Genomic DNA, 13,508 nt, shown 5'->3' with positions numbered 1-13,508 from the left:
ACAGCCACTCTTTCCACAGACCATATACAACATAACTTATCTTGCTTGCTGTGTTTAATCTCCTAGCAGAAAGTTCAGTAAAAATACACTCTAGTTCCTGAGGCCAATCAAGCAAACTTCAAAATGTTCAGCAATCTGCACATGTCCAGTATAAAACCCTGGTCTATTGCCTTCCACAGCTAACAACCCTCTCCCCCACAAACCTGGCTCCGATAACACAGGAACAATCGTATCTTGTGGAGACTTTGATCATCTCAGTCTAGAACAATCTGAGAAATCTTCAGTCCTATTAACAAACTAATATACTTCCATCTCCTCTTTGAAGGAGTTCATTAGTACTGCGTTTGGTTTGAGGTTGTGCTGCAATGCATTTATATGGTGTTCATTTGTTCACTATTCCAACAAAGGCCTTAACCCATCTATTTAACCTGGTTATACCTTCATTAAAGTGACAAAGAGATGAATGTCACTGGAACCTGTTGTTGAGTTCATTATCAATATCACACAGTATAACTTCAGCACAATCAACTGTTGTTGCTGCTAAGATAATGCATCCTAATACTATTTGTGACGTTATGGACCCAGTATTGCTCCCCCTCCACCCCCCCCCCCCACCTGGATGTTGGTCAGGAGGAGCTAACTGGAAGGGCCATCATTTGCTCAAAATTAGCAGGCCAGACTATTAGTATGGCTGAGATGCACCCCAAGCACATGCCTGCCTTCTAGTAGGACTTTGCACTAGAAATAGGGAACAGGAACACAGGTGATGCTGTGGGTTTGGTTTTTGGTCTTGGGGCCCTTTGACTACTGTTGAAGAAAAGCAGCCGGAAGACTCTAAGTCCCGAAAACCTGGTGGGCCATGAAAAAAAAGTTTGCTTAACTTTTGGGCCCTCTTCAAGTTGTGCCAGGACCTCTCACACCGTCCCATTTTCGGGCAAGGGCCATGGGTCTAAGGCAAAAGGCCACTGCCAGTTTTAGCTGGCATAATTAGAAATGGGCACGTGTTGGTCATAAGAAAAGGTAATTGAGACGGGAGGGGCGAGAACACCCAGTCCCACCTCATTTCCATGGGAACACTGGAAATGCACCTATTGCAGATGCAGGCATAGGCACAGGCACAGTCCTGCCCATTTGTGGAAGACCTACAAGTACTGGGACAATGTCAAAGGGGCAAAGACCTGACAAAACACTAGTTCTCTCTGTAGCACCAGGAAAATGAGTGTTCCACAAGCACTATGGTCAGGAATATGAGGGCCTATGCCATTTATAGTTTTCATTAAGACAGTGTCCTATTAATATAGTACCTACCCTGATAGTTTAGATTGAATTAATCTGCAAACAAAGAATACATTAACATGTGCAGAATCATTGACCCTAAATATTAGCTCCACCAACGGTGCATTAAACTGCAGTGAAAGAAAGCTCAAACGGTTTAAACAAAACCTTACCAACTTCAGACATTTCGGGGACAGAGGCTGAGTAAGGTCCTTCCAAAAATGCCGGCGCGTTATCGTTTATATCCTGCACCTTGATGATGAACTCGGATTCAGGTTCAAGAGGCTTGTTTGTTTTTCTGTCCAGGGCTTGAGCATGAAGAATGTAATGTGTCTTCTGTTCACGATCCAGACTTTTTGTTGCGTGAATGTCTCCTGTGCTGTCATCAATAACAAATATAGACCCAGCTCCTTCCCCTGAAAGGATGTACTTGACTGATCCATCGCCTTTATCTGCATTTGAGTGAAGCTGGAAAAAATATGATGGAAACATAAGAACATGTGTATTATGTAGGCATTTTAATTAAATCCTGTGCTGTTTTCACCTTCTCATATTAGTCTCCCAATTGAGTTTCCTTTTTTTCCCCAAATATTCTCCCGACTCTTGGTGGGGTAGGATTCCATGGATGTCAGTTGCATTCTGATACCTTACCCAAATGCCCATTCTTCAAGTGTGAGCCTAGATAGTATTGACAAGCTGTTCAACCATGGGGATATTCCAGATGAGCCTAATTCTGTCCTCATCCAATATCTACACCTTCATTTTCCAGCAGAGGTTAATCAGGAATAGAAAGCCTGGCTGATTTTCCGTTTCCCTACCCCAGGTCAATTTTAGCATCCTAACTACTACTCCAGCTGAGATTAGCTAACACAGCAAAGTAGGAATCGAATATGCAATATTTTGGTCTGTATAACTTAGTACTACACAGGGTAGTACCTCTAACCATTAGACCATTGGAGAGCTTAAGATTAAGTCTTTGAATAACAATGGTTCTCAGACATTGGTATCAACCAAATATGTCACAGCAAAAGCTTCATTTATGAAAATCATAGCATTTCGCTGATTGAATCATAGAGTGGTTACAGGACAAAAGGAGGCCATTCGGCCCATCGAGCCTGTGCCAGCTCTTTGTAAGAGCAATTCAGTTAGTCCCACTCCTCTGCTCTTTCCCCATAGCTCTGCAAATGTTTTCCCTTCAAGTATTTATACAATTTCTTTTTGAAAGCCACAATTGAATCTGCTTTCACCACCCTTTCAGGTAGCGCTATCCAGATCAAAGCTACTTGCTGCGTAAAAAAGTTTTTCCTCATGTTGCCTTTGGTTCTTTTGCCAATCACCTTAAATCTATGTCCTCTGGTTCTCAACCCTTCCTCCAATGGGAACAATTTCTTTTTATTTACTTTATCTAAACGCTTCATGATTTTGAACACTTCTATCAAATCGCCTCTTAACCTACTCTGCTCTAAGGAGAACAACCCCAGCTTCTCCAGTCTATCCACGTAACTGAAGTCCCTCATTCCTGGAACCATTCTAGTAAATCTTTTCTGCACCCTCTCTCAGGCCTTCACATCCTTCCTAAAGTGTGGTGCCCAGAATTGGACACAATACTCCAGCTGTGGCCAAACCAGTGTTTTACAAAGGTTCAACATAACTTCCTTGCTTTTGTACTCTATGCCTCTATTTATAAAGCCCAGGATCCCGTATGCTTTTTTAATCACTTTCTCAACCTGTCCTGCCACCTTCAAAGATTTGTGCACATATACCCTCCGGTCTCTCTGTTCCTGCATCACCTTTAGAATTGTACCATTTAGTTTATATTGCGTCTCCTCATTCTTCCTGCCAAAATATATCACTTTGCACTTCTCTGCATTAAATTTCATCTGCCATGTGTCCACCCATTCTACCAGCCTGCCTATGTCCTCTTGAAGTCTATCACTATCCTTTTCACTGTTTACTACACTTCCAAGTTTTGTGTCATCTGCAAATTTTGAAATTGTGCCCTGTACACCCAAGTCCAAGCCATTAATATATATCAAAAAAGGCAGTGGTCCCAGCACCGACCCTGGGAAACACCACTGTATATCTTCCTCTAGTCCGAAACACAACCGTTCACCATTACTCTCTGTTTCCTGTCACTTAGCCAATTTTGTATCCATGTTGCCACTGCCCCTTTTATTCCATGGGCTTCAATTTTGCTGACAAGCCTATTATGTGGCACTTTATCAAACGCTTTTTGAAAGTCCATATACACATCAACTGCATTGCCCTCATCAACCCTCTCTGTTACCTATCAAAAACTCAATCAGGTCAGTTAAACACAATTTGCCTTTAACAAATCCGTGCTGGCTTTCCTTTGTTAATCCACATTTGTCCAAGTGACTATTAATTTTGTCCCAGATTATCGTTTCTAAAAGCTTCCACATCACCGAGGTTAAACTGATGGCCTGTAGTTGTCGGGTTTATCCTTGCACCCTTTTTTGAACAAGGGTGTAACATTTGCAATTCTCCAGTTCTCTGGCACCACCCCTCTATCTAAGGAGGATTGGAAGATTATGGCCAGCACCTCTGCGATTTCCACCCTTACTTCCCGCAGCAACCTAGGATGCATCCCATCCGGACCGGGTGAATTATCTACTGTAAGTACAACCATCCTTTCTAGTACCTCCTCTTCATCAATTTTTAGCCCATCCAGTATCTCAACTACCTCCTCTTTTACTGTGACTTTGGCAGCATTTTCTTCCTTGGTAAAGACAGATGTAAAGTAATTTCAAAGTAAAGTAATTTCCATGTTTATGATATTACAGTTTAATTGCACAATGGAATGCTGAGGACATATTCCATGCATCACTTCAATTCTTCTTGAAAATGAAAAGCCATTGAAAAAGAGCAGTAAACAAAGTAAAATTCTCATTGATCGGTATACTGAGATAACAATTTGGACATAAACAGTTTTGTTAAGGGTATTTCTGACACGTGAAGAAAGCAGCTTTGAAAATTTCTCTAAGTCTAGAAAAGTTCTAATCAGTGCTTTCATTCGACACAGTTCCTCAGAGTATCTCCTATATTTTTGCATTGAAATTAGAGTCTATAGAGATCATGGGGGAAGGGGAATTTTCGAATTTTTTTTTATTCGTTCATTGGATATGGGCGTCGCTGGCAAGGCCAGCATTTATTGCCCATCCCTAATTGCCCTTGAGAAGGTGGTGGTGAGCCGCCTTCTTGAATCACTGCAGTCCGTCTGGTGAAGGTTCTCCCACAGTGCTGTTAGGAAGGGAGTTCCAGGATTTTGACCCAGCGACGATGAAGGAACGGCGATATATTTTCAAGTCGGGATGGTGTGTGACTTGGAGGGGAACGTACAGGTGGTGTGTTCCCATATGCCTGCTGCTCTTGTCCTTCTAGGTGGTAGAGGTCACGGGTTTGAGAGGTGCTGTCGAAGAACTGCCGGCAGTCCCTTTCTCACCTGAAAAATAGGCGAGCGACAGAGGAAAACCTGTTGTGCACCTTGACCTGCCTGATTCAATTTTTAGGCAGGCATTTAAATGGGCACTCAGCACCTTCCCAAAACAGGTGGCATGGAGGTGCTTTTTAAATATGCCAATCAGGGTCCTACGCCAGTTGTACAATTGGGTGGAGTATATGATAGCCTAGGTTGTACCGGTCAGTGAGCAGTGGATCAGGGAAAGGTAAGTTTTTTTTAAAAAGATTGTATGGTGCCAGGAGGAGCACAAATGTAACCCCCCACTCCCCCGGCAACACAGAAATTCACCGGTCCGCTGCTGGTCCTATCTCGCCACCCCCCTCCCCCATTCAACACAATTCATTCCACCCTGCCGCCTCCCCCTCCCCCCCCCCGCCCCACTCCGGCAAAAAAGGCCCGACCTGTTGGCGCTCTCTGCAGGAACTGTCCCATTTTCCACTATCCAAAACCAGCCAGCTACAGTGCAGCGCCCATTTGGTGCCCACAGCTCGCAGGTAAAATTTCACTGAGGCCTGAACCTCAAAATGGTTTGGGACCTGCCGACTGTGGTTCATGGGCAGGCACTGCAGGATGAAGTTGAAAATCCCTCCCACCCCCCCTTATTTTAATAGACAACTCAGCTTCAGAAATTTCTAAAGATCCATTCGGAATATAGTAGAGAGTTTGACGGTTGTTGCAATGAATTCCTTGTAAAGTGAAAACTGCTTTGTCAGCCCTCTGAAGTTTGCAGTAGTGAGATTAGACTCTATTAGCAATCTGGAAATTTAGAGCAGCTCGATACAGTAATTTATTTCCCGCCAGATGGTGACAGACCCAAGTCCCAGGGCTGCCTGTCGCCAGCTTGGATGTTAATGCTTTGATGTGAGTGTTTGCCAGTTTTTGTCAGGAATGTTGTGCAGCACCTCAACATGGTAGGAACCTCCTTACTGGAAGAGCTGGAAAAGTTGGTACATTTGGCTGACTTTTTTTTTTATTCGTTCACGGGATGTGGGCGTCACTGGCAAGGCCAATATTTATTGGCCATCCCTAATTGCCCCTGAGAAGGTGGTGGTGAGCCATCTGCTTGAACTGCTGCAGTCCATGTGGTGAAGGTTCTCCCACAGTGCTGTTAGGTTGGGAGTTCCTGGGTTTTCACCCAGCAACGATGAAGGAACGGCGATATATTTCCAAGTTGGGATGGTGTGTGACTTAGAGGGGAACGTGCAGGTGGTGTTGTTCCCTTGTGCCTGCTGCCCTTGTCCTTCTAGGTGGTAGAGGTCGCGGGTTTGGGAGGTGCTGTCGAAGAAGTCTTGGCGAGTAGCTGCAGTGCATCTTGTAGTTGGTACACACTGCAGCCACAGTGCGCCAGTGGTGAAGGGAGTGAATGATCAGGGTGGTGGATGGGGTGCCAATCAAGCGGACTGCTTTGTCCTGGATGGTGTCAAGCTTCTTGAGTGTTGTTGGAGCTGCACTCATCCAGGCAAGTGAAGTGTATTCCATCGCACTCCTGACTTGTGCCTTGTAGATGGTGGAAAGGCTTTGGGGAGTCAGGAGGTGAGTCACTTGCCGCAGAATACCCAGCCTCTGACCTGCTCTTGGAGCCACAGTATTTATATGGCTGGTCCAGTTAAGTTTCTGGTCAATGGTGACCCCCAGGATGTTGATGGCGGGGGATTCGGCTATAGTAATGCCATTGAATGTCAAGCGGAGGTAGTTAGACTCTCTCTTGTTGGAGATGGTCATTGCCTGGCACTTGTCTGGTGCGAATGTTACTTGCCACTTATCAGCCCAAGCCTGGATGTTGTCCAGGTCTTGCTGCATGCGGCCACGGACTGCTTCATTATCTGAGGGGTTGTGAATGGAAATGAACACTGTGCAATCATCAGCAAACATCCCCATTTCTGACCTTATAATGGAGGGAAGGTCATTGATGAAGCAGCTGAAGATGGTTGGGCCTAGGACACTGCCCTGAGGAACTCCTGCAGCAATGTCCTGGAGCTGAGACGATTGGCCTCCAACAACCACTACCATCTTCCTTTGTGCTAGGTATGAATCCAGCCACTGGACAACTTCCCCCCTGATTCCCATTGACTTCAATTTTACTGGGGCTCCTTGGTGCCACACTCGGTCAAATGCTGCCTTGATGTCAAGGGCAGTCACTCTCACCTCACCTCTGGAATTCAGCTCTTTTGTCCAGGTTTGGACCAAGGCTGTAATGAGGTCTTGAGCTGAGTGGTCCTGGCAAAACCCAAACTGAGCATCGGTGAGCAGGTTATTAGTGTGTAAGTGACGCTTGATAGCACTGTTGACGACACCTTCCATCACTTTGCTGATGATTGAGAGTAGACTGACGGGGCGGTAGTTGGTCGGATTGGATTTGTTCCGATTTTTGTGGACAGGACATACCTGGGCAATTTTCCACAGGCTGAACATATGCCTTATATTGGCCAGTCATGGTCTTAGTAGCACACAGTGATCAACCATGGGATTGTCCATGACAGCGTTCACAGAATCATAGAATCATACAGCACAGAAGGAGGCCATTCAGCCCATTGTGCCTGTGCTGGCTCTTTGAAAGAACTATCCAATTAGTCCCACTCCCCTGGTCTTCCCCCATAGCCCTGCATTTTTTTTTCCTTTTCAAGTATATATACAATTCCCTTTTTGAAAGTTACTATTGAATCTGCTTCTACCACCCTTTCCGGCAGTGCATTCCAGATCATAACTACTCGCTGCGTAAAGAACTTTCTCCTCATCTACCCTTTGGTTCTTTTGGCAACGATCGTAAAATCTGTGTCCTCTCGTTACCGACCCACCTGTCAGTTTCTTCCCTCTCCCTCCTCAATAATGGCATCAATGGAAATAAAAGAGGAACATAAGAACATAAGAAATAGGAGCAGGAGTAGGCCATACGGCCCCACAAACCTGCTCCACCATTCAATCAGACCATGGCTGATCTTCGACCTCAACTCCACTTTCCCGCCCAATCCCCATATCCCTTGATTCCCCTAGAGTCCAAAAATCTATCCATCTCAGCCTTGAATATATTCAATGACTCAGCATTCACAGCCCTCTGGGGTAGAGAATTCCAAAGATTCACAACCCTCTGGGTGAAGAAATTCCTCCTCATCTCAGTCTTGAATGGCTGACTCCGTTTCCTGCGATCTTTAGACTCTAGCCAGGGGAAACAACCTCTCAGCATCTACCCTGTCAAGCTCCCTCAAAATCTTATATGTTTCAATGAGATCACCTCTCATTCTTCTTAACTCCATAGACTATAGGCCCATTCTACTCAACCTCTCTTCTGAGGACAACCCTCTCATCCCAGGAATTAATCTAGTGAATCTTCATTGTACCGCGTCTAAGGCAAGTATATTCTTCCTTAGATAAGGAAACCAAAACTGTATGCAGGTGAGGTCTCACCAATGTCCTGTGCAACTGTAGTAAGACTTCCTTACTTTTGTACTCCAACCCCCTTGCAATAAAGGCCAACATGCCATTTGCCTTCCTAATTGCTTGCTGTACCTACATATTAACTTTCTGTGTTTCTTGTACAAGGACACCCAAGTCTCTCTGAACACCAACATTTAATAGTTTCTCACCATTTAAAAAATATTCTGTTTTTCTATTCTTCCTACCAAAGTGAATAACCTCACATTTCCCCACATTATACTCCATCTGCCACCTTCTTGCCCACTCACGTAACCTGTCGATATCCCTTTGCTGACTCTTTGCGTCCTCTTCACAGCTTACTTTCCCACCTAGCTTTGTATCGTCAGCAAACTTGGATACATTACACTCAGTCCCTTCATCTAAGTCATTAATGTAGATTGTAAATGGCTGAGGCCCAAGCACCGATCATTGCAGCACCCCACTAGTTACAGCCTGCCAACCTGCGAATGACCCGTTTATCCCTACTCTCTGTTTTCTGACCTTTAACCAATCCTCTATCCATGCTAATATATTACCCCCAACCCCATGAGCCCTTACCTTGGGTAACAACCTTTTATGTGGCACCTTATCGAATGCATTTTGAAAATCCAAATATACTACATCCACTGGTTCCCCTTTATTTACCCTGCTAGTTACATCCTCAAAAAACACTAATAAATTTGTCAAACAGCAATAGTTTAAACAAAAATACATTTCCAATTTGTGTTTACATTGGAATTCTGTATGAAATAAGATTGTCAATGAATGTTTAAACAGTTATATACGCATACAGAATGTATATAGTTAAACTCATAGATAGTAAACACTTCACTGGAAAGCTAACCGCTGTACTGAAAAATAAACACAACAGGAGCGGTGTTTGAGCAGCACTCCTGCTTCTCCCAGCCCAACAAAAATACAGTAAAACCTCTTTGGCTAAATCACCAGCTGATATTGGGCAGAGTGTGTGCAGTGCATACTTCATCCAGTACTGTCCTAAAATAGCAATCAGAGACCTTAATGCATCATAGGACCCAGATTTGCATATTAAAAGGGCCTAGCACCTGACTCAGGTGGGTGGTCCAGTCGCTCAGGCCTGGGGGAAGATTGTGGCTGCCTCGACAACAGCAAGAATGCAGAGGCAAGTCATTCTCCACCCTTTTTGGGGCGCTACTGCTCCCTTTCCGCTCGTCAGGAGGCTTCAATATTTCCCTCCTCTTCTATTTCCATTGAAATTCAAACTGGGACACAGGACACAAAATGATGTCTTTCACAATTGACGAAAATTATATTTTTCTCCCTTCATCGCTCCTGGCATCAAAGAATCAGGCTATCTGACATGGATGGAGGACCTGCAGAGGGATGCCAGACAGGTCTGAATGCACAAAAGATGCTCTGTGCTCAGCCTCTAGTACACACATATCTAGGTCTGTAGAAAGTGGTGAATATACCTTTGGCAGATGATTAGTGCCATTGGAGATTTGTCCTCCCACAGGACGCTGGGATAGCAGACTAGATGGCATCACACAGATATGTGAATCCCTGATAACTATAATATTGGATGCTTACTCAGAAGCACTCCAATAATGGTACGTCCTCTTTTCAGTGCCACAGCATGAAAGAAGGCATGCCATGTTGATCAAGAACCAGCATAACCTAATTGGCAGTGCCACCAACGTGCCATCACCCATTTCTAATGATCCTGAAACATCTGCCTAGCAATGACCATGCAGAACTGCCTTCTCAGCAGAAAGGCATATGTAGAGTTGCTGCCATCTGCTATAAGGGCACCTGAAGCTACCATGCAGCATAAAGCTGCCACATGCAGTGCCAGCATTGCTCAGCTGTGGCCAGAAACTTGGCTCCACCTCATTGCAGGCGTTCTGACCTGTGGGGATGGTACCATGGAGTGGCACAGAAAGTCACCCTCCACAGCATCACCTCCACTCCAGCAGCCATCAAACAGATGGTCAGATGTGAAACTACTCTGTCACTTGCCTGCCATCATTTGCCTGTTATCACTGGCCTGCGCTTTGGCTTTCCTCTTCCTTAAATTTTTTTTTCCCATCCCTTCTTAGTCCCATGCCGAGGCACAGGTTGCAAATGGATTGAGAAGCCTTTGGAGACTCTCCAAAGGCTTTCAGAGTTTGTGTTCCCCTAGTATGACACTCCCCTTTCTTTATCTGAAATCCTTTAATTTAACTTACATTCAATTTTCAAGTCCTAATGCTCGTCTGTTTTTAAGATTGTCCAAACGTACACCTGATGTTATGCTAATGAGCTAACAGAGAAAAATGCATGGAAGCAAACCTCTTCCATTTCAATCTATGTCCCACTAATGGCCATTTTGGCAGTAATAACATAAAAAGAGGAAAATTTGGGTTCACATCTCCAATTTCTGACAGTTATGCATGATCTCCAATTTATAATTTCACTGTTAGTTGGTAGTGTAAATATCTATAGGTTTGCATCTGTTCCATATTTAAATCTGTGCAAGTCTACACTAGGGAGGATGAACTGTACTTCATTTAACTGCAGGAATTTTGTGAAAAGGATGAAATCTTGTATTAGCTTCCTTTGAATGCAAACAAGACATAGTTCTCTCCATCACATTTTGCTTCATTATATTACTCCCACTTTGTACCAATGCTGTTTCAGTTGAATATTCTTATTGCAACAGTAACCTATGCAAGTCTTCATTATGATTATCCTGGGATCCATTGAATTGTCTATTCATTCTGTTATAGTTTTGAACAACTTATTCACTTAACAGTGTTTGGTAATGGGGGTTAGTCTTAAAATACACCTTCACCGGATATTATTCAACTCAACCTAACGCAAAAAGCAATATAAAAGTGAAATAACAAATATAAATATCTATTATCTATTAACAGAGTCTTATATCCTCATATTAATACAGTATGAAGAAAATCTAACAGCAATTACAATGCCTATGTAAAGTTAAATTACAAAGGATTGTGGAGGCACATGTTGCTTATGGAAGTGATCCATAACTGAGTATGTTAAGTGCTTTTAGATGATTGCTCTTGTTGTCTTTTTGTTATTACTATAATTATTCTTTCTAACGAGTATTTTGCTTCAAATTTTGAAATTAAGCCTTTCAACACACCTCAGTTATAACCACGTGTGACATAGTAGCATCTACAATTTTGGAAAATAAAATGGAAAATAATAGACACCCGAGAGTGATTACAAGGCTATACTCTAATCAGGAGGCTAGGGAATTTCATAACATTGTACCCACAAGAATAAAGCTTAAGTGAGAGAAGATTATGGGTTTGAAATAATTCCCTTAAATGCATTGCTTAGTATTCAATCTAGTCTGTTTTTCAATGACAGGGTTTGCCAATGTGTATGCTAACTGTCAGTCTGATTCATTTCAGGATAAGCAAATACATTCACAATGGAAAATTAAAAAACAAGTATCATCAGTGTAAGGCTTTTGAGAAACATCTGAAGTTGATTATCTGAAAATCCTACTTGTATGAAAGTTCATACTAATAAATTATATTAGGATATGTTGAGTTAAATAATATCCGGTGAAGGTGAAGGTGTATTTTAAGACTAACCCCCATTACCAAACACTGTTCAGTGAATAAGTTGTTCAAAACTATAACAGAATAAATAGACAATTCAATGGAGCCCAGGATAATCAAAATGAAGACTTGCATAGGTTACTGTAGCAATAAGAATATTCAACTGAAGCTGGGAGCCAAAACAGCATTGGTACAAAGTTGGAGTAATATAATGAAGCAAAATGTGACGGAGAGAACTATGTTTTGTTTGCATTCAAAGGAAGCTAATACAAGATTTCATCCTTTTCACAAAACTCCTGCAGTTAAATGAATTCTAGAGAAGGTTGCTTTATTCATATCTAAACTACATCCATGCCTGTGAATAAAATGGATCCTTTTGGGATCCCATGACATGCTTCAGTTAATTAGGTCTATTAGTGCATTAAAAGTCTTTGGATAATGTGTGCATTAGATATCTACATTATTTATTGGATTAGCTGAATTCCAGAGGTGAGGTGGGAGTGACTGCCCTTGACATCAAGGCAGCATTTGACCGAGTGTGGCACCAAGCAGCCCTAGTAAAATTGAAGTCAATGGGAATCAGGGGGAAAACTCTCCAGTGGCTGGAGTCATACCTAGCACAAAGGAAGATGGTAGTGGTTGTTGGAGGCCAATCATCTCAGCCCCAGGACATTGCTGCAGGAGTTCCTCAGGGCAGTGTCACAGGCCCAACCATCTTCAGCTGATTCATCAATGGCCTTCCCTCCATCATAAGGTCAGAAATGGGGATGTTCGCTGATGATTGCACAGTATTCAGTTCCATTCGCAACCCCTCAAATAATGAAGCAGTCCGAGCCCTCATGCAGCAAGACCTGGACAACATCCAGGCTTGGGCTCATAAGTGGCAAGTAACATTTGCGCCAGACAAGTGCCAGGCAATGACCATCTCCAACAAGAGAGAGTCTAACCAGCTCCCCTTGACATTCAATGGCATTACCATCGCCGAATCCCCTACCATCAACATCCTGGGGGTCACCATTGACCAGAAACTTAACTGGACCAGCCATATAAATACTGTGGCTACAAGAGCAGGTCAGAGGCTGGGTATTCTGCTGCGAGTGACTCACCTCCTGACTCTCCAAAGCCTTTCCACCATCTACAAGGCACAAGTCAGGAGTGTGATGAAATACTCTCCACTTGCTTGGATGAGTGCAGCTCCAACAACACTCAAGAAGCTCGACACCATCCAGGACAAAGCAGCCCGCTTGATTGGCACCCCATCCACCACCCTAAACATTCACTCCCTTCACCACCGGCGCACTGTGGCTGCAGTATATACCATCCACAGGATGCACTGCAGCAACTCACCAAGGCTTCTTCGACAGCACCTCCCAAACCCGCGACCTCTACCACCTAGAAGGACAAGAGCAGCAGGCACATGGGAACAACACCACCTGCAAGTTCCACTCCAAGTCACACACCATCCCGACTTGGAAATGTATCGCCGTTCCTTCATCGTCGCTGGGTCAAAATCCTGGGACTCCGTTCCTAACAGCACTGTGGGAGAACTGTCACCACACGGACTGCAGCGGTTCAAGAAGGCGGCTCACCACCACCTTCTCAAGGGCAATTAGGGATGGGCAATAATTGCTGGCCTCGCCAGCGACGCCCACATCCCATGAACGAATTTTTAAAAAATTTATCTGATAGTTATTGGATATACTGATGGAGAAGTACAATTTTATTCCCTTACAAAGTGAAACACTTGGGTATAGTTTTGCAGTCACTACCTATTACTACTTATG

The 13,508-nt window shown here is 43.7% G+C and overlaps 1 protein-coding gene across 1 annotated transcript in view; it reads right to left on the bottom strand.

Annotated features, from left to right (window-relative positions):
- The window catches only part of LOC137339250 (cadherin-18-like), a 237,523-nt gene that overhangs the window by 189,668 nt on the left and 34,347 nt on the right, over window positions 1–13,508 (bottom strand). Inside the window, exon 2 of the mRNA XM_068001882.1 lies at window positions 1,449–1,743. Within this exon, the coding sequence (XP_067857983.1) occupies window positions 1,449–1,743 (295 nt within the window). The remainder of the gene's footprint in view (window positions 1–1,448; window positions 1,744–13,508) is intronic.

The sequence above is a fragment of the Heptranchias perlo genome, chromosome 2, assembly GCF_035084215.1.
Source record: "Heptranchias perlo isolate sHepPer1 chromosome 2, sHepPer1.hap1, whole genome shotgun sequence".
Taxonomy (NCBI): Eukaryota; Metazoa; Chordata; class Chondrichthyes; order Hexanchiformes; family Hexanchidae; genus Heptranchias; species Heptranchias perlo.
The sequence above is the reverse complement of the archived record's forward strand: the minus strand, read 5'-3'. Positions and strand labels throughout refer to the sequence as shown.